The sequence below is a fragment of the Periophthalmus magnuspinnatus genome, chromosome 18 (genome assembly GCF_009829125.3).
Source record: "Periophthalmus magnuspinnatus isolate fPerMag1 chromosome 18, fPerMag1.2.pri, whole genome shotgun sequence".
NCBI lineage: Eukaryota > Metazoa > Chordata > Actinopteri > Gobiiformes > Gobiidae > Periophthalmus > Periophthalmus magnuspinnatus.
Genome location: NC_047143.1, coordinates 21,588,192 through 21,615,266, shown reverse-complemented (window position 1 = coordinate 21,615,266; position 27,075 = coordinate 21,588,192). Strand labels below are relative to the sequence as shown.

The 27,075-nt window shown below is 38.0% G+C and overlaps 1 protein-coding gene across 8 annotated transcripts in view; it reads left to right on the top strand.

Moving 5' to 3' along the window:
• Positions 1–27,075, top strand: part of LOC117385965 (adhesion G protein-coupled receptor L3-like) — a 339,155-nt gene that overhangs the window by 275,110 nt on the left and 36,970 nt on the right. For all 8 annotated transcript variants that reach the window (XM_055229021.1, XM_055229023.1, XM_055229022.1 and 5 more), the window contains 2 exons: positions 15,818–16,027; positions 21,198–21,418. In XM_055229021.1, coding sequence (XP_055084996.1) covers positions 15,818–16,027; positions 21,198–21,418 — 431 coding nt within the window. The remainder of the gene's footprint in view (positions 1–15,817; positions 16,028–21,197; positions 21,419–27,075) is intronic.

Sequence of the window (27,075 nt, the reverse complement as noted above, 5' to 3'; positions counted from 1 at the left end):
TTTTACAATTATTATATATGTTTTGCAGCTGTAAAACCCCTCACCACACACTTTATACACTTTTCTCAGACAGGTATTAACATTTTCTCACATTTCTCTCTTGTTTAAACACTCTCACAGTTCAAACCTTCGTAGGCGCCTTTGTCGGTGCAGAACGTTTCATCGACATGCAGAAAACTTGCAAACATACAGCACTTCAGAGTCACCCAGCGATCCAACATTTATGTAAATTTGGCTGATGGATAATGGTCTACAATCCATTAGCCAATCAGGACGCACAACACAATGCACGTTCATACACTTTTAAAAAATTGCACACAAAAAAAAAAACACGAAAGATGAACCAGGATATAGCGAGGGACCACTGTATATATTTATTTTATTTTTATTTTTGTATATTATATGTATATTGTGACTACACACCTTTAATTGGCTAAGCTACTGTTTATCAAGCCCAAACCAACTTCATGCTTCTTCTTAGCTTATAACTGTTTATCAGAATTCACTGTAATGATCATAGATTTATTTCTGTTTGAAAAAAAAAAACACAAAATAGAAATTGGCTGAGAAAATGTTACAAATCGTGCTATTGAAGGCTCAGAGAAGTTTGTGCTTCGGATGGTGACAGACGGCTTCATTATTTCTGTAGAAGTTTGAGGAGCTTAGTGCTGACTGCGCCGACCACTTCTCCCTATCTGCTATGGCATCTGTCTCTGGATAGCCTCAATACAAGGAGAGGGAGGAAAATCACTCCAACACGTCTCACTTGGCCCCGCTCCACAAAACCACTAAGTTCCACTATTGGACATTCTCAATACAGTCTGTCGAAAGCATGCAACAGTCGCATTTTTGAATCGTTTTGGATTGACAAAATGAAAGAATTCTTTTTTCATTTTTTTTTGGCGTAGGGTAAATTATTGCTTGGAGTTGGCGGTGTGACTTGCTGACATGCTGAGATGGTGTAAAGGACCTGGGTTCACAATGGACATCTGATAGTTTCAATGTTCACCCAGTTGAAAAGGAGGGTTTTGGTTTTGTCAAGCTAGTTCTTTAACATCGAGCTTGAGTTTTTGTCCTCTAAAAGTCAGGGGCAGTATAAACTACTCATGTGGAGTGTATAGTAAGTGGTGTGCGCGAAACTTGTAGTAGTAGTAATAGAATTCACTTTGCTAGTCACTATGTGTTAGATGTAACTCGAAGTACTAAATAGTAGCCATCCACGGAGCTCAAATGACTCAATCAAATGTATGAAAAAATAATAATTTAAATCCACCATGTGTACTCCGATTGTATCAGCTGTTCAAAGAGATATATGAGCCAAAACAATCAAAAGTAAACAACAAAACCATGGAACCACTCCATGAGTGACAGTATCTCAGTTGGTAGAGCGTTTGTCCGCTGATCCGAAGGTCGCTGGTTCGAATCCCGCTCTCGACGTAAACACCAATGGTAGAGCAGGTTGGTGGTGCGATTCCAGCTCACACAGATGATTGCTTTTGTTGTGTCCTTGGGCAACACACTAACCCACCTTGTCCCCAGTGTCAGAAACATTTGAGTTTTTAATGTAGCATTTAACATATTTAAAATGCTGTTGTTAAATTGGTTTAACAGTGGTCTAACTCATATATGTGATCCCAGCCCTACTTTTACTTAAAGTTAAAGTTGGACTACTATTGATAGTAAATAGTTTTATCTTTGATACTTCTGGCATTTTTGTATATTTTTGTATGCATCTATTACTATTACCATTATGGAAGAGAAGCAGCAGTCCTACTTACTTCCATACAGATTTGCAGTTGCCTTCCTTCTAAATCCGTCTTTTCATATTGGACATTATTAAAAGCCCTTTATTTGAATGTGAAGAATCCTTTTCATTTGGCAGCCCCTTTTCTTTCTATATGAGAAAATAGTGAATGGAGGCAAAAAGTCAGACGGAAGAAGAAATATAAATCGACCATTTTGTGTCTCCATGGCAACAAGACATACCTCCACACTCCAGTCTGCATTGTTAATACTCATTACCCTCACTGCAACAGATTGTATTATTCAAACCTGGTTTATATCTCAGTGGAATTTGGAGAAAAAAAAAAATAAGTACAAAAATAAAATCAAATAAAATGCAAGTTATAGATTTTATTTTTATTTTTTTATTTTGTTGGAGAAGTAAGGCACACAACAAAGCAAATCTTTTATCCTACTGTGTTTTGCAACAGCTCAGTAAGCCTGTCAGAAGCTTGCTGGGATAACATGTTCTCTTTTAATAATAGCTGCCATCTTGTTGTGGTTGCTTACAGTTGCGTAATATAATAATTATTATTATTTTTTTTTTTAAGTATAACAAAAATGCATCTAAATATAAAGTAGGGGTGACATGTATTCATTTCAGACATGCTAGCATCGTGCTTTATTTTCCATTATCATAGATTGTATATATAAATGGACATAGCTAACCTGCTAGCCGCCACGCTCCAAAAAAGAAGCTTCATCAACTCTGGCTTCAGTTCACTTTCTATTGAAAAAACATTTCCCCTCTCTCTGTAACTGCTGCTGTCAGACTCGTCATTTTCATCTTAAAATGTTCGATTTAACTCGTTCTACATGATCCAGAGGTTTTTATTTCGCTATTTTGTCCCTTAATTAAGATTTGAACATTAATAACAGACAAATTAGGCGTCTTCTGTCCCTGAGGTTGCTCCCACTAGCGTTAAAAATGGGTTTGATTGACAGCGTTGTTATACCAGCGGTGCAGGTGGTAAGGGGCGTTATCTTCAACAGCCTCGCTCCAGATTGGCTCTTTGGTTACTACTCACTGTCAGAATTCCAAATATGGAACTCGGCTCCAAATTCGCCCCTATAACTGCGAGCCTCGATGAGCTTTATTTGCCTGGAGCTGAACGCTATTTGTGGCGTCACACTCCTTTAATCTACTTCTTTATCCAGTCTATGGCCATTATACATAAGCTGAAGTAGCCTGTGCTAGTCGCTGCAGCTGCCATCCTACTCATATTTGGTCCTGTGGATTATGCATTGTTTATAAGCTCAAACAAGCATGATATTCATAAAAAAAAGTTTCATTTTATTTTATTTATTTGTTGCGGATTGAAGTACTAATGAATTATTTTTGCACAGTTGCCGAGTTGTATGTTAGACCAGGGTTTCACGAATGTTCAGCCCACTGCAGAATGAAATTAAAAATGGTAATAATAATAATTTCACATTTCAAAAGATGTTGAATAAGGTTTAATTTGGTTGATTTGAGTAGTTATTTTCATTTGATCCAATTTAATGAACGAACAAAACTTGATTTTGTCTGTTTCGAGAGAAAACAGAAGTTCGTCAACACGGCTTAATGGCTTTTTCCTGACTGTACACAATAAACACAATAAAAATAACAGTATAAAATCAAATGTTCAGAATAAAACGGTGCTATTTGGGGCTGTTTAATGCATTTCAAAGTATCCTTTTAAAGCGTAGAAGGCTTTAGTATCGATTAGTATGTTCAACCATTAGGAGTCCATTCATATTATATCCATTAAGAGTGATTTATAGCTTGACCTTTGAACTATCTGAACCCTGTTTGTGGCTCTGTATGAACAGTAACTTCTCTACTACCCGAATGTACTGCTTTTATGACCTCTCAGTGCATTCCACAAACAAACCCGGTTGTTAATGCTGATAATTACTGAGTTGATACAAGGTGATTCTACCCGCATACATCCCCGTACACACTCCCGCTGTTTCCAAACCTTTGAAGAGAAATCTGGTGTATTCAGTGCCGTTACCAAGTCAGAACAGAGGAAAAACTCCAAAGACGTGTCTCAATGGGAGTAATTATTTTTGATTATGTTTCTGAATGACGTGCGATCTGCATATTGTAGATACTTGATTTACAACAGATCGCCAAGTATGTGTTAAAGCTCTGGGTCGCGTTTTTCGTACTTTTTCGAGTTTTTGAGTGCAGTTCAGGTGGCGCGATTGAAAGTTTGACAAGGGCGTTGGAAGTCACACGTCTCCCGATTCCAGATTTTGTTTTTCTAATTTCTGTACTAAAAATGAAAGGGGCTCGGGACTGCGGTTGCCGTTGGCCGCATAAACAAATTAAAACTGGCAATCAGCAGCTGTGACTGAGAGATTATTGGTCTGTTTTGTATTACAATGATTACAAATAGTGCTATCATGGAGACTGGTTGTACTTTGATGTGACTTTGCTAAAAAGAAGATGGATAAATTTGACCTCGGGATGTCCCATTGCTAAACCGCAGGGCATCTGGTGATTAAGTGAGCTTAGACAGTATTGAAATCAAATGCATTTCTTTCAGCTATTGAAAGGCAAGCATTGGCTCTTGTCATGAGTTTGAAAAATGGACTTTTCGGGCGTAATCATCTGACCCTTGTTTATTGATTTGAGAGCTGTGCCAGAGCCTTATGTTGTCAAATTCAACTGAGGGTAAGAGATTGTTAAATAAGCTTAATGTAGATTATAATTATGAAGTTAAAGGGGCTGTACATGACTTTTTTCATGTAATTACGTAAAATGTGTTTTGCCTCAGTACAGATCTATTGTAGAAATTGCTCTCAGGGTGAAAATGAGACCGATGTCTGCGAGCTGCATGTAATTATAGTGCGTTTCATTCTCTGTGAAGCAGGAAGTGGGTCGTTAGCATGCTGGGGTTTGTTAGCTTTACCGTGAAAGTTGTGGAAAGTGCTTATAAACTCAATGTGGTGAGTAATTAAGATGCTCAAAATGTGTGTCTGCGTAATCCCTCAGTCGTCCAGGTGTGATCTATAGTAAAAAGAGGGAAAAAATGTACTTTGCTACAAACCAATTAAAATGATCTGTTTTTCATGTTTTTTGTAATAGTAAAAATCACATACTGCGTTTAAGGCTCGACAAGCATAACAACCTTTCACGCTGCGATTTGAGATTTATGTCCAGATTAGAAACGTTTTGGGTGTGATTGTGAAATTGTTCACATTTAAGACTAGAATTGAAAAATAATGTAATAAAAAATGTATATATGTTTTGGAACTTATAATACGATAGGGTAAGTTAATGAACAGTAGATCATTTACCCCAGAACTAAAAAGCATCTTATTATGACTTATGCTCCTTGTATTTTTTCCCAAATGTTCGATTATCCCTAATAAAACCTCCTACTGTAAACACCGGCACGCTCATTGTGTTATGTCATACAGAAATGCAATGGCAGAGTTGCTCAAGAAACAGTAATAATTGTAATCTAATCTTCGTCGGCAACCACTTTTCCAAGCATGACCTCTTTGCCGCAGCCAGCATCCCGCACTGGCACACTATTTAAGTCCACTATTTCATCAGTCGTAGTTCAAAGTGTATTTTTCCACATCCCTGAATGGCCCGTGCTCATTTGACCTCCTGAGACTCCTTATTGAGCCATTTCCCTTTATTTAAGCCCCCCATTTGCCAAGATCGCCGGAGGGCAGCTGGATTGAGAAAGAAATCGTTTTAAATATGGCTAAAGGACAAGTACAAGTTCAAGAAATATAGTCCTTCTGTTGCTTCTGTCTTTGGGCCATTATTTAGTCAGTGGACGTGGTTGAGACAGGCCCTAGAGATACATTAAAGTACTTTGAAGAGCCCTTATTCCCGATAGGCTCGTAGTACGTGTAAATCTGCATCCCCCCACTAGTTGGCGGCGGTGATATTTGGCTATCGTTTGTCATTGTCTTCGAAGAACATGCCTCGCGTTGACATTATCAGGGAGAAAAAACGCGAAACGAAAGGACAGTCAAGGTTGCTTCTGGAATAGTCTGTTTATATATGTTTGGAGCGTATATGATATTAACTACCATGGCAACTGCCCATCAAGGTGACGTTAGTTGCGCGTTCTGTAGGGTTGAACGATTTGGAAAAAAATATCAGATTGCTATGTTTTTTTTTCTGACAAGCATTGCAGTTTGGGATTTAATAAAAGGATGTTGTTCGAAGTTCACATTTTGAACAGAGAATTGACAAAAGCACTGACAAACTGATGCAAGAACCACATTTCAGAACGATCTAAACGACAGGGTTAGCAGTTTTTACGCAAAATAAGCAGATATTTTGTTGACATGACGCGGACATTCTGAAACTCGCTAACAGTATTGATTCAAATTGCAATTTCGATTTGATTTTTTTTGCTACTGAACGTCGTCTTCCTTTCATACGAGCGAGGCTTTCTCCCCCGGACCTTTTCAAACCCGCCAGCAGCTCTGATTCATACCCATTCCCGTTGCTCCCCGTATCTCCATGCACTTCATAAATCCTATAGGTGATCCTTCAGTAAGGACCACCACCCTCTTCTGCCCCTCTCCAACGACTGCTGTATTTCACGACTCAAAGGCCGGTGCTGTTTGGAGGCGTATAAGGGAGATTTATGCATTTTAATTGGATTGACTGTGCGGCCCTCCTGCTGAGAGCGCCGCTTTGAGGTACGGAGGGGTTGGCGTCATGATTTTATATGTGCCACTTTAAATATGTTTCCGGAGGAGCAGTTCAAGAGGTGTAAGGTTGAGAGTGTATTGCTAATCAACATCCTATATTTGATCTTACAGCTAAAGTAATATGTAAAAAAAAAAGTACTTATATGTTTTATTAATGTACTGTGTGGCAGTGGTGGAACATAACGAAGTAAAAGCAGTAAAGTACTGTAGTCAAGTAATAAAAATAGGTACCTGTACTTTACCTAAGTACATTTTACAGTGGATACTTCATTACATTTGAGAGCAGGTATCTGTACTTTCTACTCCACTACATTTTAAAACATGGCTGAAAAGTAAAAGTACTTTTTATTATTATTTGAGACCTGCAGTAAAAGCTGAAGGTTTATTTTTAACACATTTGCAGTTTGAGCAAGCAAAAATATAATAAGTAAACAAATAAAAACTGCTAGAATAAAAAGATATTCAATTGTTTTTGTTGATCAAAATGCAACACAAATCTGTATCAACATCACTACATTTGAGGCTTTATTAGATCTCAGAACCTGAGTGAAATTCTTTTACTTCTTACTCTTTAAGTACACTTTTAAACAGGTACTTTAATACTTAAGTCGATTTTTTTTCACGTGATACTTTTACTTTTACTTGAGTATTGTTTTGCTCTAGTATCAGTACTTTCACTTAAGTAACAAAATCGAGTACTTCTTCCACCGTTGCTCTATGGACACGTAAATACACTTAACACTGCATTACTCATTCCCTCCACAGCTGCTGGTGGTGAGCAACAACTGTTAATATTTCATTAGTTAAAAATACATTTCAAAGTTCGCTGTAATTTTAAGTTGCAATGAAGAATTCACACACGGACCATGCCCCATCTGTTTTGTGACACTTTTTAGTAAGATGACAATTTGAGAAAAGTGTTGATAGAATAAATTCGAAAGGTCTGAGAAGAGTTTAAAATACTCATTTATAACTGCTAACGCCTAACTACTTAAGTAAGAGTTTATTGTAGTTCATGAAGTAGTTACTAAGCCTGAATCACTCTCATTACTTTTAATAAACAGTTTGTTATTTATTTAGTCATTCTTTGTAGTGTATTAAGTCTAATTAAGGTGTAGTTATTATAAAGTGTTCCTGTTTTCTTTTTATTGCTGTGAAAAATTAGATTCATTTTCCATGTTCAAGCTGGAAACGTGTTGAAATACAAGAACGACTTCAATTCAATTTATTTTTCACAATGGTCAACATATAAGGCACATGCATACACACACTTATAACACATGCACATGCACATATACACACGTTTCATGCAGACTACATACACAAGTCTTTACTGTACACATACATTTCCATTTACATATGTATGCTTCACTTAATACAAGCGTGTCAAACTCGTTTTCACAGAGGGTCACATCAACAAAATGGTTGCTCTCAAAGGGCCAGATGTAACTGTAAGATAAATGTAACTAAATATAACCAAATGTCATGTAAAATAAATGCAGCTACTTGTTAATCTTGTTAATTAACCGTTTCTATATTTATTACTTGTTCAAGTTACAAATACTGCATATGAATTTGCATGGATGTGAAACAATGACTGTATAACTATGGATCTCCTGATATTTTAAGAGAGTCATACCTTTAATTTACATTGTCACGGACCACATAACATGACGTGGCGGGCCGTATTTGGTCCACAGGCCTTGACTCGTGTGATTTAAAATATAAGTGAAACTGTGAAAAACATGGAGACTCTAGGACACTATGTAAGCTTAGAATGGGGTCCATCACCACTGCCCAACAATTTGAGAGCTTGGCTGATACTTATTTATGTTGTATTTTTATTTTTATATTTATATTTTTTTATTTTTTTTATTTTTCCGTTTGAGTTCCACGTGCTATTTCATGACAGAAGAGAATTTTGTAAGATAAATTAAAAACAAAGGCAAAAAATATATATATAATGAAAAAAAAATTGAAAATAAAGTAAATAAATAAAATAAAATAAATGGGATGTAAATGTAACCGTGCAGTTTCTTGTGCCCTGAGCCTCGAGATCAGGGGCAGAGCCAATCTCCTCAGGCATCCATCTGGAATGAAAAAAAAAAAAAGTGTGTTTAAGATATCAAAGAATGTAGTCAGCGAGAAAGATTGGAAGACAAATGGAGTCGCCCGGCCTAAGTAACGTGAATGTGGTGTGACTCTGCCCTGGCTATATCGCCTGTGAATTTTCGAACAAATCACGAGGCCGCAGGTTTGAGACCCGTACATGGATTTCTATCACGCTGCCTCGTCGGCGTGGGGTAAGATGCAGCAGCCGTGTAGATCATATCATTCGCCATCCCACTTGGACAAACCTTGTGTAAAGAGAGGCTTTTTAAGGCCGACAGAACAAAGAAATCAGTGCGGAGTAAAATCTATCACCTGGATGTAGATGCACTCCCAGCCCTCTGGTTCCAAAGCTTTTTTCTAGTTTCTCGCCTCTACTCCCTATTGGAAGATGGTGATGGATAGAGTACGTATCCTGCAACCAGGATCCCTTGCCCAGGAGACTCCCACAATGCCGTGCTTCTATAGGGCCACCCACTGCATCAATAGCAGAGTTAAGCAGTGAATGGGAAATAGCCACGTTGCCAAGCAGGAATCATGAGCTGCCATTGCATCCTGTCTGCATTAGTACCACTGAAAAAGCTGTATATAAGCTACTTTTGACATGTTTCTAAATGTTGTTTTTATACGTGCATTGATATTTGCATTATTTTTAGCATATGGTGTGGTTATAGTGACGCTAAACACCTAAACTCCAGCCACGACCACACTGCAAAGAGAGTAGCTAAACTGAGCAGTACCTGGAGGACTAATGCTGGGTTCAGACCGCGGCATCAAAACTGCACCAAATGCCTCTAGTACACATGTGTCAAACTCAAGGCCTGGGGTCCAAATGTGGCTCGCAATGTCATTTTATGTGGCCTGCGACAAGGTAAATTAAAATGTATGACTGTTTTAAAATGTCAGTTTATCAGGAATATGCAGTTACAGTCATATTTTTTGCATTTATGCAAATTTGAGCCTTTGGAACGAGGGTACATGCTTCAAACCCGTGGACGTGTCGCAAATTTTACCGAACGTTCAAATTTAAGCATTAAGAACATGATGGGGTAGAAGGGGCAGGGTCTGGGGATATAAGGCACATTCTGATTGGGCTAACAGGTTCCCATACTTCAAGGTATTGTATTTGTAATTGGAAATACCTGGCTGTAATCAGGGCAGTTTTTTGAGATGTCTAGTAGAAATTGCAGACGTCACTCAAGGCAGCACATACTTATATATAGCCGTTTGTAACTAGAAACCTGCAAACTTGACTCTAAATCCACTTTTTCGCTACCTAACTGTGTATATGGTGTTGTAATAGCATTGTCTCTTCTTCCCAAGTCATTATTGGGTGATTTTACTGCAAACAAGGTTAGTTCTACTTTAAATTTACAGTCCATTCACATTTTTGTTTGGGGGTAATACAAAAAAGTCTATAAAATTGTCAGTATCGCCCATTATTACTTGTATTGCACTGTATCTTTATTTACAATCTGACACTGTTTCTACTTACTTTTTCCTTTTTTCTCCCATGCATATTCCTACTCTAACACAGTGAAGTCTGCCCCATATAAGATCTCTGTGCTCATCAGACAAGAGAATCCAAAGGAGGTCCTCCCGAGACGCAAGGATCTCTGCGGCTGTTATTGCACCCCATAATGATGAGCATCTGTTCCCTTAGTGCTAACATAACTGGACTTCAACCGCTACGCAAGCCTTCATCTTATCTCTCTTAGGTTTTCTCGCTTAAACTGGTAAACTGGTCTGGCGCGGGGAGGGGAGAAGACAGAAAAGTCTCCAGTGAATTGTGATAGAACCCCTCTCCCTGGAAAATCCTGCTGACGGCGGGTGGAAAATGATTTAAAGAGGTGCTTGTTTGAGGGATATAGCGTGGTTATTTCTCAGTGTAAGCAAATATGTTCTCAAGGATTTCAACTCCAGAGCTCTGTATCATATAATTTACTGCCTTCATATTACAACTGTATTCGAAGAACTTGTAGTCTGCCTTTGCTGGAGAAATGTGTGGTTGTACAGTCGCTATAGACCTAGGTTACACTACACCTAATGAGCCTTAGCAAAGCATGAATGGAGAATTAATTCGTAAGTAACATTCATTAAAGGGCCCGTATTATTTTCTGATCAATGTTATAATGTTGTTTCCTCGTCACAAACGGACCTGGAGTTGTGTTTTGTTCCATTCACACATGTTTAACACCCAAATTCTGCATATATTGTGCTGATTTCAGGCTCTCTCAAACCAAAAACACTCATATGGTGTTACGTCCCACTTTGTACAGAGGTGGTAGAACGTAATGAAATTATGTTAAAACCAGGTGTAGAATAAAATTTAAAAAAAGATAAATCCATTTATTCTTACAAAATAATTTTCAAAAATGGATACAAATTAAACAACTAGATAAAAAAAATAAATTACAAAATAACAAAAAATTGCTGCAGCGAAGAACCCCACTGGTCGCCGATGTGGTGGCAGCTCCAGGCTTTTATCCCCCGGTTGATTGCTTGCAAACCAGGTGCGGCTCATCAACTAGTGAGTGGATCTGGGTGAGTGGAGAGAACGCGAAATACAAAAAAGGACTCATGTGGTAATACAGGAAGTGCTTTGATGTGTTTTTAAACTGCATACATCTTCACTAGAATCATTTGGATAATTTCAGCTCTATTATTGTGAATCTCTGCTGAATTAAAGGTAGAAAGTAATCTGAAAGGTAGAAAGTAATCTGAAATCTGAAAACTACCGCTTCATGACATCACAAGGTGGAACAGAGCATTTGGAGCTTTGTAGATGTAGACAGACTAATAACGCAAGATTACTCAAACATGTGTGAATGAAACGAAACACAACTCCAGGTATGTTTTCGATGAGGTAACAACATTATAACATGGCCTAAACTTTGCAAGAGTCAATTCTGCGAAATATAGGACCTTTAAGAATGATTCAGAGTGAGTAAATACTTAAAAGTGCTGATATTTACAGCCTTAAAGACGAGAAAAACAAAGTTAGTTCGTTTTAAGCAGTTTGCAGTGATCCAAAGTTATTCTTCACCTGCATTCTGAGCATTTTAATTATTCACAGCGGCGATGAGTTTATAAGAGCAGAGTAATGCGAACGACAACTAGCATGCTAATAAGGCCTTAGTTTTCAAATCAAACTTAAAAGCTGTCATATAAATTTGGTCTTCTGTATTCGAGATATAGCTCAATAAAAGAGCTGACAGAGACGATGCAAATCCCTGGTACCAGTAATGCAGCAGTTGTGCAAGACACTTTACCCAGAAACGCAGCTTATTGTAATTGTGGTGGTCCGGTCAGAGACAAGGGTATGATGCAATAATAAATGGTGGTTTGAATGGTCATAGACAAAGGTATGATGCAATAATAATATGTTAATGAAGCCAGTTTATACAAATCAATATTCTGTAATAAGTTGAATTGCTAGTGAGCGATTTTGAGAACTGGAAACAACACTGAACTTCCAACTATGTCTCCTATGCTAATTGTGTTATTTGGGCACTCTAATTAATTGTCTATGAACTTAAATGAGTCCTTTCTTAGTTGAATCCTTGTTAGCATTCATGCGGCGTGCCTCATTAGCATTCCAGCTATATTGCCATTAGCGCTGAAGTGATCCAGTCAAACCCAAATGCTCTAACCAGATTGTCCCAGCAGCTGACAGCTTCAAGCAACTTGGATAAATTCTTCCACTCCTCCCACATGTTTTAAATCAATGCCCGGAATGTTAAAAAGAGGACAATTCCAAGGAGAAATCTGGAAGCCGCACTCCGGAGTGTTGAGACTTGGTGATTATTTTTAAAGTTAGCTATGGTGACACATTGCTGTTTTACATATAGAGGGAGAGGTGTTAGATCTAGACAACATGGGCTCTTAAAGCGATTGGTGTCATGCTGAGAATGTACCATCTGTCAAGTGACATTTGTTAAGATATTTGAGCTTTTTTTTTTTCTTTTTTCAAACATTGATAAGTTGCTATACTGTGGAACACTCCAGGAAAAGCAATAACATTTCCATGAAGACCTTAGACTGTATATATAAATGGACATACATCTTCCTTCTTGCCATAACTGCTGTCAGGCTCGTTATTTTTGGTCTTAAAATGTTCGTATTAACCCGCTCTACATGATCCTGCTGTTTTTATTTTGCTATTGTGTCTGAAAATCAAGATATGAACATTAATAACAGACAAATCAGGCGCCTTCTTTGCCTGAGGTTGCTCCTGGTAGCTATGGCAACAGTTTTAATGCCCCCCGGCCGTACCTTCAACAGCCTCGCTCCAGATTGGTTTTTTGGTTGCTATGATACGTGCGCTCGGAATTCCAAATATGGAACTCAGCTCCAAATTCAACCCTGTAACAACTAGCCTCGATGAGCTTCATTCGACTGGTGCCGAATGCTATGGTGACGTCACACTCCCTCTACTGCTTTATACAGACTTTGTGTCGTAACGTCTGACAGGAGGGACCAAAAAGACAGAACTCGGGGAAAGGTTTAACAGTGTTTATTTACAAAAAGTCCAAAGTGCAGAATGACTGTAGATCAGTAGGTGAGTCTGGAGCGGGGTTTTTGCCATGGTCCAGGGGTAGAGCGAGAGTAGCAGAGTCTGAGACGGGACAGACAGTACCGGTAGAGAAGAGCAGGGTCGGAGGCGGGAGAGCTGAGCGGGTCCAGGGAGCGGGAACTGGTGAGGAGCAAAAGTATCCAATTTAGCAAAGTCAAAATGTGCAAAAACATGAATTGAGCCAAGCAGGGAGTACCACAGAGATACGCGGACAATCTGGCGCTGACTGTCGGGTCCTTGCTCCTCTTATCCTCCCCAGGTGCAGCTGATTGTAGATTAGCTCCAGGTGTGCACGGGAGGAGCCAAGATCTCCGCCCCAGCTCCAGGCTCAGACACAGAAAGGGAGAAAGTACAAAAAAGGGTGGAAACGACAGGGATCATGACACTTTGGTGGAGACAAGCTGGTGGCTGACCATCTATCAGAAAAGTTACATAGTGATCTGAGTGCACGTCATTATGTAAGAATGTCTGTTTCTAGCGTAAGCGTCAAAGAGGACCAAGAGACTGAAACATAAATTTAGAAGGGTTTCATGAGTTCCACACAGGTGAAGTGAACAATGAAGCAACGGACTCTGCAGAAAGGATAGAAGAGAGCCCTGAGATGTGCATGTTGACAGCTTTTATAGGGTCTTTCAATGTATATGTGTGTGTCGCTGTAGGTCTGGGTGTGGATGTGAGGAGGGTCCTTCTTCTAATCACACGGCGACCTCGTAAGATACACGCTGGTCTGCACAGCATCTTCATGAGTTCCCACGTATTCCATAGGTCTGCACGCTCCTGGTGGACACGTGTCATTTACTGTAACGTTAGAAAATCAAGATACCAGTTTGATGTAGTGCTGCACTGCTAGAAAATACCTTACAATGACTGCGTGCACCCAGATCACCTTTAGTTTATCATAAAACCTTTACATACTACACGTACGAGCACTGCATACAGTAGACCTTTATTTTCCCTTGAACTTTGAGTTGCTTTACCATTGCAGGTTTTTCTAATGCTTTGGCGGAGGTCTGCATTCTCGAGTTCCGTCGTCAGCGCATGCTTTTGAAATTGCACAGATGTGATTTTCTCTGTTGATTTCCCATTGTAAACCCACAAACTTATCAACAGTCCAGAGAGCCATCCAAACGTGTGCACAGCGCCATATTAGTGTCTGAAAAGAGAGAATTATCTAAAAAGCCAGAGTGAAAGTTATCGAGCGAGTTGGTTTTGATTGTGTTCCCGTTGAGCTCGGCCTAGACACCTGTGGCCCCTTCTGGACTGTGCACTTTGTATTCCTTTTGTTGGCCGACCAGAATGGAGCAACGGGGGGCATTTTGGATTGATTCACACTGACTAATTTATGATTCATATCGCCCACCTGTGGCTCCCTGTGTAGTGGCTTATTGGAGGGCTTAGGGAACGTACCTCCAGGAAACTAAAGATCCTCTGGGCAGGGTTTGAAATTACTGTATCTGTAGCCGTCATGGGGATGCTTTTTGGGCTTTGTCTTTTATTTACAGCTGTGTGAATAAGTAAAGGCGTCATTCTGTTTCACTGTTGCTGTTAAAATTAGAGATGGACCAGTATGTGTGTTTTCTCATGGCCGATTCTGCACCAATTGTTTGGAATACAGAGCAAAAGATGGTCGATAAGTTCTACCAATACCTAGGGGCAATACATAGTGCAGATTTTGATTAGTTTCCTCAAATTATGTCATTTAAATCTACTAGAAACTCACCTATAGCCCCCCTTTTTTTTTACCACAAACCTTTAAGAGCGCAGTGTATTACAATTTGTTCAGCTATCTCTTGTGTTAAAATCAAGCTTTGTGTGTATTTTCTAGGCAGCAAATCGACCAAAACTAAATATCGGCCCGTGCTGGAGATTTAAGGCCAATACGCTAAAAGGGCCAAATATCGGCCACATATATCGGCCAACCAATCTCTAGTTAAAATGTATTTCATTTTTAATAATATAAACCTAAAGAAACACAAAAATGTTATCGGCAGCAGTTAAAAATAAAATGGCACTACACTTGAAAACATAGAAAAATAGAAAATATATTAAATTGTATATAAAATTAAAATAGAATAAAAGGGAACAAATATGTATGAATATGTACTAAACGTTGGCCTGTCACTGTAACAAATTTTGAAGTGTGATATGTTGCCGAAGCTTAACACATAAAGCAAAATTATCCCCAAAAATTATTCTAAATGTACAAAATTGATTAAAAAAAATATGACAGAATGCAACACTTAAGTAGTTGGTTTGTATCTATAATGAGTCATATAAGTTAATAATTCAAACTTTTACAGCTCAAATCTCATCGTAGTACAGAAAATATGTCCCACTAGTATAAAAAGTACTCATGACCCCCAAAAAGTACTGCTCCATCTGTTATATGTTGAAGGATAAATTGATGTAGCATATATTGTAACAGGCCTAACTAACTGTCCATTAAATGAAAGAAAATGCTTCAAATCATTCAATAAAAAAGAAACAAAACAACAAAAGTTTACCAATGAAAGGTACCTACAGACACAATGGTATATTGTAGGTATTTATTTTTCCACAAAAGCAATTATGAAAAGATCTCACTTCATTCATTATATTATTCGAGCACATCTTGTATTGTTTTATGTAAGTTCTGTTAAATTCAAACCCATTGTCCTCTTCCTCTTTTGACAGAACACAGACCCGGTTCACGACATGCTCCTTGACGTCATCACTTGGGTGGGCATCCTGCTGTCTCTGGTCTGCCTGCTCATCAGCCTCTTCACCTTCTGCTTCTTCCGCGGCCTGCAGAGCGACCGCAACACCATCCACAAGAACCTGTGCATCTGCCTCTTCATCGCAGAGTCCCTCTTCCTCGTGGGGATCAATCGGGGTGACCAGCCGGTAAGTTAAAGTTAGACTTACTTGGACACAATAGCTCACACGTTACAAATCTGTATCAAATCTGTATTCAAATCTGTGTCTTGCCCCCTCGTCTGAGAGTATAACATAATCGACCACCAATCACTAACCTGGAAGTAAGCGCTATGATTGAATGAGCTTTGGCAGTCCGCACAGTTTCACTTTCATCATCTAAAAAAAAGCCGTTCCAAGTGATATGCCCAATGGTTCGTGAGAGCTAAGAACTAGTTGGATAGATTTAGTAACATACTTTCGCGGTTCAAAACTCGGCTAAGACGGATTTAAAGTTCTTTCAAGTGACTTCAATTGTACCTGCGTGTGGGTTTTAGTAATTCCACCACTTTACATTACATTTCAATCACCTCATTTGTGCTGACAGAGAAGACGTTAAACTTTGTGCCAGTTTTGTTTCATATAGATAGGCCCAGTAACTATGGGGATACTAACCAAAATTTAGGACAAAATATCTGCATTATGACATCAAATTTTACCATCCCCTCCCACTCTATTTTAAAGAAGACTTATTGTGCTATATAGTTATAATCTATGACACCTGTGGATCATTATGTTATAATTTGCACATTTTAAATCGCAATATTCATCTAAAACGACTTAATAAAAGAAACAAATCCGCTGACTTCCGCGTAAAAAAACTGAGGTGTCGTCCCCTCCTATAGATAGCTGCACATCACACTATCAGTAATGGATTTTTTTGCATTTGTACCAAAATGGCTACGCAAAGCTGCTGAATTCTATGTGTATCAATTAACCCTTTATAGACCATTATAGCTCTCCTAGACTTTTTTTTTTCTTTTTTTAGTCATAAAAATCATGCTAAAGAAGTATCAGCATGTACTTTTGACTTTTTTCACTCAACTACCTCTATTTTACATATCCATCCTTATTTTTCTTTTGACACATCAAATAACTAACTGGGAGAATCCGTGCAGCACCTGCGCTCTGATTGGTCATCTTTGAGGGACAACGTAAGCAGATTACCATAATGACAGTAATATATTTAAAGAGTAATGGAAAGTCCGCAACCGCAAATCTATTGGCGGTGATAGCATCCGCCGGTATAGGGTTAAGAACATAAATTGGAGAACGAAGTAAGTACAGAGCAGTGGGTGTGTGCTGGTGAAAAGTAGTTAAAGATTTCTCAAAAGTACATGAATCACTCCAAAAACAACTTTGAGAGGGTAAATGAGAAGGAGAAACAACTACAACAATGGTTAGAAACTCTGAAAAGTCGATTTTGCATAATAGATCTGCTTTAACAATTGCAGTCATTTGAACTCAATCAATCATTTAATTATTATATATTCTACAGGTAAGTGATAAGTAAAAAAAAACATACACATAGGTAGTGGAAACATTAGCTTCCAAAGGTGACATTTCATTTAATTTGGCAATAGTGCGTTATACAGACCTTTAAAGACGTGCATATATCTTCTCCATGCTCAATAATAAATTACCTTTACAGTAATAGGTGTGTGAGGTGCTTATACTAGACAATGTATTACTTATAGCATGGTAAATTGTAGAATAATACAAGGAAGCCAAGAAATATTATCTTATCTAGACATCGATTTTGCCCTTCAAATACTAACTTCCTGCTCTATAAATACACAAAACAATTTTATGCTTCCTACTGCGTCAAAGTCACTGCATCTAAACTTTATGCTTCGCTATTTGTTGCCAGGTTAGACAATAAACTGAGTGAAAAATGTAAGTTATAAAAGTATCAATCCAATAACATTCCTCCAAGTTTCAACCTTTAAACTAACTCCCATTTAAAGATGCACCATGTAACATTTCTGGCGGAGTGTTTGCCCCCCACTTGTATCCATGGCGACATTATTACGTTCCATGAAATGTTCCACGGATTGCATTAACATCATGTGTTCAGCATTTATTTCGCTACAGGTGTTTTGATTGCTCAAAAATACCCTGAAAAACATGCATTCATACTAAGAGTGGGATCGCCTCTCCACAGACCTGACCTAACTTAACGTAACTTTGCCAGGTGATGCCATGTGCTTGTCTCCATGGAGCTAGCTTAAGTTTAACGCGACTCTGTGTAATATTCTATTCTATATTCTAAAGGAGACGAGCAGAAGTAGTGAACTTTTAATGTAATTTGTCTATTTTAATGTAATAGACAAATATTGATGTTATCATTTTAAAAGTGTTTTGTTTGGATTTGGAGTACATTGACCTTTTTTGCTCTTTTGGTGTAAACCTACAATGATACGCGCACATCTGTTCTGATGTGCTCTTAAATGGGGGCCATGGACTTGTATCCTGCATTCTAAAAAACTGAAGCTCTCAAATGAACAAAGAATGTCCTTGGATGAAAAACATAATTAAAACAGTTAAATATATTTCTTACTACACAAACCTGAAAATGGAGATGCACATCGGAGCCGCACTTGTGTGTAGTACATTTGGGTGTACGCTCGCGCTGCATATACTGTAAATGTATCTCAAATGTATAAAGAATGAAGAATATAATGTTGGACAAGTTACGATTAATTGCTCAATCTGGCAGGTGTTACAAAGATTCATGCAGTTTTCTGGAATTAAACTAAAAAGATAAACCAACTTTATACAAAACAGTTAAGTCGTCTGAATTTGTCTACACCACAACACTACACACTCTGTAACCTTTCTGTTGGGGGTTCTGCCACTTTCTTGTCGCCATGCGATGTTATTTCTTATAACGCACTTATAAACTTGTCAAGGGGAATAATTAGGATGAAAAGAATGTGTGAAAGTGAGGAGTACTTGTAAAGATCATTAAGAGAAGGACTATGGTTTGCAGCACTGTTAACAAAGCAAAGAGTGGCTATTTTGAGGTATTGAAAATTGAGTTATTTCACTTGGTTTTTTATTTGTTACATTATCCCATACTTTTTATATTTGATGTCTTCTATATGTATCTAAAATGTAAAAAACGACATTGAACGAGAAGGTGTGTCCGAGCTTTTTAAGTCCAAAGCGTTTCTGAAATTTGTCGGTGCAGAACGTTTCATCGACATTGTGGGTTTTGTCGGGGAGAAAACTTGCAAACATACAGCACTTTAGAGTCACACTGCGATCCAACATTTATGTAAACTTGGCTGAATGCATTCTGTAGGAGGAGACACGGCACGGAGGAGACTGATGGACAATGGTCTACAGTCCCTTAGCCAATCAGGACGCAGAACACAATGCGCAGTCATATGCTGTAAAAAAAAAAAAAAAAAAAGCATGCCAAAAATCCGTGAAACAACAAGACCACAAGAGATAAACCACGATATATAGAGGGACTGCTGTAATGGTGATTTATTGCATTTATCAGGCACTGAATTATAACAAAAATATCTACTATGTACTTTGCCTTTGTATAGAATTCCTGGATTATTAGCGTTGACTGCATGATATATACTATTCATAAAGTTATACAATCACCTCCAATGAATAATTAAAGTCTGTACCAAAACAGGATTCACATCTATAACAGTCAAAGCTCCTGGCCTGGGCCTACACCATTCCTTTCATAACCTTTTATTGGCCTGAATCACCATCATCTCTAATATCACTCTCCTCAACTGCAATTAACATCCACTCAACCTTTTAGCCATTTAAGTAAAACCATTCTGGGGGCAAAATCAGCCAGTTATGTTCAATTGTGCCAATAATGACATCAATGCCTGTAAGTGCAGTCGGTGTCTTGTTATTCTTAGAAAAAAGACCGATCCAAAAGTGAATAATTGCGTCTTTGCACCTGCTGCTCATAGAAGTTACAGCTACTGGATTGTCTTGCTATATCTCTCATTCGTCCATGCCAGGTAGCAAACAAGACCACATGGGCGCACTGGCTAAAGGCGTCCTGTGCCAGCAACCACAGGCAAAACTCCAGTCCGCCAAGCCAAACCTAGCTCATTGCTGCGAATAGTGGGAAATGCGCACTTAAACAAGGTCAAAGTTTCTCTTCTAGTATTTAACATTATAAGTCTGATCCCCAAGAGTCGTATGTAGGATCTGTTGTCTCTTTGTAATGCTAAGTTATGCATTTTCTTCACATATAGCCATAGAGTTAAAAGCAAGAATTGTACGCGATTGTCTCAAATATTGTTTCTCGCTTTTGAAGTGGATATATTGGGTTTTTTGCTTTTTTTTTCCTGTTTCACAATGATGTTGATGATAAATAAGAACAAAAATGCAGTAAGAGGAGAAGCCAAGGTCTCGCGGTCTTCTCTTGACAAAATATGTCTGATGGAACATAGATGGAGAATGTGAAGAATGTAGAATCCGTAATTTTATGTTCATATAATGTGTGTAACATAAATGTTCACTATTTTCAAAGATGGCTCATGGTCAGGAGTGCTGTGACATTGGCCTTTTGTGCATGTTTAAAATTTATAAGGACTGCAATGGCCAGAGGAATCTTTTGTATTGCATAAAAGTTTGGTTTTGTGTTTTAGATTGAGGCATTTGCTCCATTTGTGCCCTGAAGCTAAATCATGCAGTATTATATGCATTTGATATGAATAAATCATTTAGTAGAAAATGCATTTTTTTTAAAAGATTGTATATTTTATCCCATGACAATCGAAAATATTTATTTTTATGCCACGTAAAACCATGTATTATTTGGTTTTCAGGAAGCATTGCAGCATTTTATATATCAAATACAGATGAGGAGCTAAAATGAATATTGTTAAAATGCAGATGTCGGGTCTAGTCAATTATAGAAATGAGCGCGTTCAACATTTGTGAATATACCTTTTAGATTGCCTAGATTTTCCCCAGAAATACTGCATTTTTCTTTTAAATGTTAGATCATTCAATATTCACTACTACTACTACCAGACGAAAACTTCATAAGCATTTTAGACTTTTCTTCCCTGAACCATATAATCAGTGGGGAAATCTGAGAGTGTGAAATCATCCCATTCTTGAATCTGAAAACCACCAGTTTAGCACTTATTTGCAGAACCAGCTGAAGTAGTTACACTTCGGGTGCGTTTGGTTTGGGTTTAGCATAATCCTGATGTAGACTTGGTTTGGTTTCTTCTAGTCCTGGTCTAGTACAGGTCCAGGTTTAGGTCCAGGTTTGATTTTATATATTTTTCTAATAAGACTGTTGATGTCTCTTCCTCTCCAGATCGCGTGTGCCGTCTTCGCAGCCCTGCTTCACTTCTTCTTCCTGGCTGCGTTCACGTGGATGTTCCTCGAGGGGGTGCAGCTCTACATTATGTTGGTGGAGGTGTTTGAAAGCGAACACTCCAGACGCAGATACTTCTACATTGTGGGCTATGGGGTCCCTGCTCTCATCGTGGCTGTGTCGGCCGCTGTGGACTACAGGAGCTACGGCACTGAGCGAGTGTAAGTGTGTTAAATGTTTTATTTATAAGTATATTTTTGTAAGTATATTATTTTAGTAGATGCACTGATTTGGTTACATAGAAATTCAACCAATAGAGGTCAAAATAACAATGCATTTATTCTGCTAGAAAGCTTGGATAAACAAAATAAAATAAGTAAATAAACGGTGAGGGATTATTTCCACTTGATCCTGTAGGTCACATCTGTCAAACTCAAGGCCCCTGGGCCAAATGTGGCCCTCCACATCATTTTATGTGGGCCTTGACAGGGTAAATTAAAAGGTATGATGGTCTTAAAATGTCATTTTATCAGGAGATACGCAGATACACAGCCATGTTTTTGACATCTATGCAAATGAATATGCAATATTTGTAATAAATACAGAAACAGTTAATTAACAAGTTTAAAAAGTAGTTACATTTATTTTACATCTGGCCCTTTGACCGCAGCCATTTTGCTGATGTGGCCCTCAGTCATAATGTGTTTGACACCCCTGCTGTAGGTGATGGTCAATATTGTGTTTGCCGTTTGTCTCCATAGTTAAAATGCTAAAACACGAATATAATGGTGTATATGGTTTAGTAATATGACCAAAAAAATATGCTGTTCTATTAAAAATGAATAAAAAATCCTTTCAATATTAATCTTGCCTCGTTTAACTCAAACGTATAGTCAAATATCTTCCTCCAATGTCTGAACTCTGCCCCAGACGCATACTTTTACTGATAGAAGTTTGGCTGAAGACCTCTTGATTATCTTAAATAGAACTAAGCATATCGACAGTTAGAAAATACTGAATCTCAATCTCAATTAAAATTCGAGCCCTAACGGTGGAGGTCAAATTGACTTTTTTTTTTCAGTCTGTCCTAGGGCGGCTATGTCTACATTAAACTTCTCCATCATTTGCATTGGAGTTTATACTTGACAAAACCATTTCTTACTTTATCATTGTTTAAGAAAGAAATGTATTTAAAAAGTAGCAGCGTGACAACTTACAAATCTTTCTTTTATTGCATTGGAACAAATATCTTTTTTCCGTCTGGCAGAAGAATGGGCATTACTGTAGCGGCGCACTAAAATACTACGACGATGGGACGCAGTTGCATTGTTGGAGGACTGTCAGGGTGTTAAGACAGACTTGGAATCGAACATAGAGATTTAACCAGAAACGGATCTGATTTCTATTGAACAACAATGGATTCTGCTAAAGCCGTTGCGGTGCAGCATCTTAACAGCTTTGCCCACCCGTTCTCTTTGTTAATCTGAAAGTTAGAGTTGAAAAATATCTAATTGTAATTTTTCTGAGAAGCATTGCAATTAGATTTGCAATTTGTATTTTGGAGAATTTTGTTTAAGTTCACATTTTAAACACATTCATATTGCCCAAATTGTTGCGTCATAGGTAGAAAATCTAGACTTCTCCTGTACAGTTTTTAAATACATCAACCATCACCGGCCCTGTTTGTTAGTCAAATTGTGTTCACAGCAAAAGCACGGCTCTATTAGCATAGCGCTCACGTTGGCTAATGCTTAATTTGTTTATTTCCCCATTGTTCAATCTAGTTGCTGACAGCAGAGGGAGCTTCAATGCCTCACTGCCTCATTGTAAATGGAGGTCAAGTCAAGTCATGTCGTCTTATTTATGTAGCACGTTTAAAACAACCGTAACAAATTGAACCAACGTGTGTCACAACAAGAACACCACAGAGTAAAACAATAAAGCAAATGTATAATAAGCAGTGGTGGAAGAAGTAATTTTGCTAGTTAAGTAAAAGTACAGACACAGAGGTAAAAAGTTATTCAAGTAAAGGTATCCCATGAAAAAAATCAACTTAAATAAAAGTTTTTAAGTACCTATTTAAAAATGTACTTTAACAAATTAACAACACTTGTGTGAAATACTTTTAGTTTTTAGTCTAAGTGTTAAATGTAATGATATTTCTTAATTTTTCTTATGAGTTGTGCATTTTTTGTTTGCTCAAAGTCAAAGCTTGAACTCAGACACTTTTTTTAGGATGGGAAAAATAACCCCTCAAATCATAAGAAAAGTACTTTTTGCTTTTCAGTCCAGTTCAAAAATGTAGTGGAGTAGACACTACAGATACCTGCTCGCAAATGTAGTAAAGTACAGATACCTGCTCTCAAATTTAGTAAAGTACAGATACCTGCTCTCAAATGTAGTGAAGTAAAAGTAACAAGTAGCCACTGTACAGTTTACTTCAGTTGAATTTTTCGGTACTTTTAGGTACTTTACTACTTGTACTTCAATACCTTCCACCACTGATAATAAGGCATCTGTTTTCTAAATGTAGACAGAATGTGAAGATACTGAAATCCTAGCAGGCATGTTTAAGAGAAAATTAAAGCCACAAGAATACATAATATGAGTTCTTTTAATTTTCCAGTCTAGAAGTTGCAAACTGCGACCGCTCAAATTGCAATTTCGATTTGATTGCGATATATCTTGCAGCTCCACTGAAAGCCATCTGATGATAATGAAGAGGCGAGTCAGCACTTTGTCCTGATGTTTATCACAGGGTCTCGCTCACACTGGGGGCTGTAGACACTGGGAGATGGGCGCGGTCGTAGTTCTTTGTGATGGATGGGCCGATCACTGCCACAGTCTGAGCCCTGGCATCATGTGAATAATTAAAACCACAGGGACAATTATATGCAGCCGCTGAATAATGAGGGAGAGTGGCGGGAATGGGGAGGAGATGTACCAAATAGGCGTAGGAGGTACTTGAAATATTTGTTGTAGTTGTACTGCCAATAGTAATTAGTCATATCGCTGCATTTTATGGGCTGTATGTAGTTTCATAAAATGTAATAAAATGTAAAATTAGTGGATGTATATTGTAAAGTCAAAATGAAACCACTGTATATTGTCTGGATTTAATTATAAAGTGTTTTTTAATGTTTTGTTTTTTTTAGTAACACTTTTGTGCTTTTGGCATGCTGGTTGCTGTTAACAGTAGCGTGACAGCAAAACTACTTTCTGGCTTCGGAAAGTTGTGAAACGCACCTATAAACTTATCTTGGTGAATAATTAGGGTTGTATTTTTTAACACAATATTTGGTTTGTTAAAAAAAATCAAATCAATGTGGTAAAAGTCTTTAAGATCCTATTTAAAAATGTACTTTAACAAATTAACAATACATTTTTTGTCAAAGTGAAGTACTTTTAAGTGTTAAATGAATGATATTTCTTTTTTTTTTCTTTTTTGTTAGCTCAAAGTCGAAGCTTGAACTCGGAAACTATTTTCAGGATGTGACCACAACATGGGAAAAATAACCCATTAAATCATGGGTGTCAAACTAATTTTCACCGAGAGCCACATCAACAAAATGGTTGCTCTCAAAGGGCCAGATGTAACTGTAAGATAAATGTAACTAAATGTAACCAAATGTAATGTAAAATAAATGCAGCTACTTTTTAATCTTGTTAATTAACCGTTTCTATATTTATTACTTATTCAACTTACAAATACTGCATAGGATTTGCACAGATATGAAACAATGTCTGTGTAACTGTGTATCTCCTGATAAACTGATATTTTAAGACAGTCATACATTTAATTTACCTTGTCACGGACCACATAAAATGACATGGTGGGCCACATTTGGTCCACGGGCCTTGAGTTTGACACATGTGCCTTAAATCATACAAAAAGTACTTTTTAATTTTCAGTCCACTTAAAAATGTAGTGTAGTAGAAGTAGTAGTGGTTTAAAGTATAACAAATATGCAGGGCATAACTCATCCTTCTATCTATCACAACTTTACATTTTAACTTTAAGTCTCAGTTTGTCAAATCTTCCCTCATGTGGAACCAGTTTGGATGCCGATGAATTGAATAGCACTTTGTCTGTCCTGTCAACTGGACAAAAGTGTAAGAGTGAAGCCGTTTCGCTGCTCATCCAAGCCGCTTCTTTAGTTCTGGTCAGATTGCTGTAGGACACCGCCTTATGTCTATCTGAAACTACATCGAAACTAACACGCGGATCTGTTTGCAGTTTCTGTTTGTTAGTGTACTTCATTAGACCTAGCTAAGTGTGAACTGTGCCTGAGTCATATTTTGCATAATCGTTCAAGCCCCTAATGGGAGTCCTCGCACCTATTAGCATAAAGGCCCGCACTATTGTTTTCCTTGTCAGTCACCACCCATTATAAAACACATATAACATATAATGGAGTTGCTTGGGTACAAAAATAGTTTCTTTTCTTTTTCTTATGCGGGGAACATAACTATAGCACTAAACCAATGACTTCCTTTTTAATAAGCGCTGTGTAGAACAATTGTAAACATTGTAATGGCTCCTTGTGGAGTCTGGGACCAGGCACAATCACATTTACATAAGCAGGGTCTTGCTACAGCAATTTGGTGTATGCAACAAATTAGCAAATATTTAATTCCCTGTGCTTGTATTGTTTAGTTATGTGCAAGTAAGACCTGTTAAAACATAATAGCTGTTGCAGGGCAGTTCCTGAATAATGGCAACTTGGTACTAAGCAAACAGGAAGTAAATCTATGAATTTCTGAATTGGGGGTAATATGAAGTATCCCTGTCACTGTTTGCTTTTTTTGGTGATATTATATTGGGAATCAGTGTTTTTTTTTAATCCAAGGAAATGCTCAAACACACTTTTCTCCAATCATTCGTCCTCTTGGTCAGGTTTTGTCATGTTCTGAGTGAGTAACAGGTGGATTCAAACAGTCACAGAAGCTTTTGGTAACTTCCTGAAGCTGCATGTGACTTTTTTAAGACACTAAGTCCACTTGAATTGTGGTAAAAGTGAAAGAAAAATCCTAATATTCCAATTTGATTACATTTATTTTTGTGGAGTCCAAAAGCACAAAAGTAGTTGCCTTGCAGGTCTTCACAAAACTGTTGATTCAACCAAGAAAGTTAGAAAATCAAACCACCATCATGCACAGGAAATGGGCAAATGGATAACTGTCCCATGGTATCCACTGTCTTTAGACCCGTCTTCTCTGCCAGGAAAATAAAAACACAAATAGGAAAAAGAGACACTTCGAGGAAAACCACAGCGAAGGAGAAGATCCGCTTCCATGGACAGAGACGCCGTAGATGTGTACAGTATTATTTTTTAACCTGGGCTGTCAATATTAACACATTAACGCATGTGATTAATCAAAACAAATTGAGGCATCATCCATGAATTAATGCACAGTTTTTTTTCTTTACCTGAAGGGAGACACGCTGCGATCTGGAGCTGTGCTGATTACACACGGTTACATTTAGACATATAATTATCAGTCCTCATGCTGAGAAGCGCATATCGGTCGGAGGGTGTTTACGAGAAGCGCGGTACAGCTCTGCTCCACGCGGAAAATCAAAACAAAGACGCCGCCGAGATCTGGAGTTGAACACCGTGGGCTCCGTGAGGAAAATAAAGATCGCATGTGAGCTCTTAAATGAGTAAATGGGCCCAAATATTTCACCAATCAAGTATAGAACACCGGAACACAGCAGGCAAAACATAATGGCTTACATCTGTCACCGAAAGACCCAGTTACACCCACAAGCTGCAATGAAGGGCTTTAAACCCCACTAAAGCTATTATTTGGTCATGTACATTAACCTGAAACCTGATTTTTGTTTTATGAAATCCAATTTTTAGACATATAAATA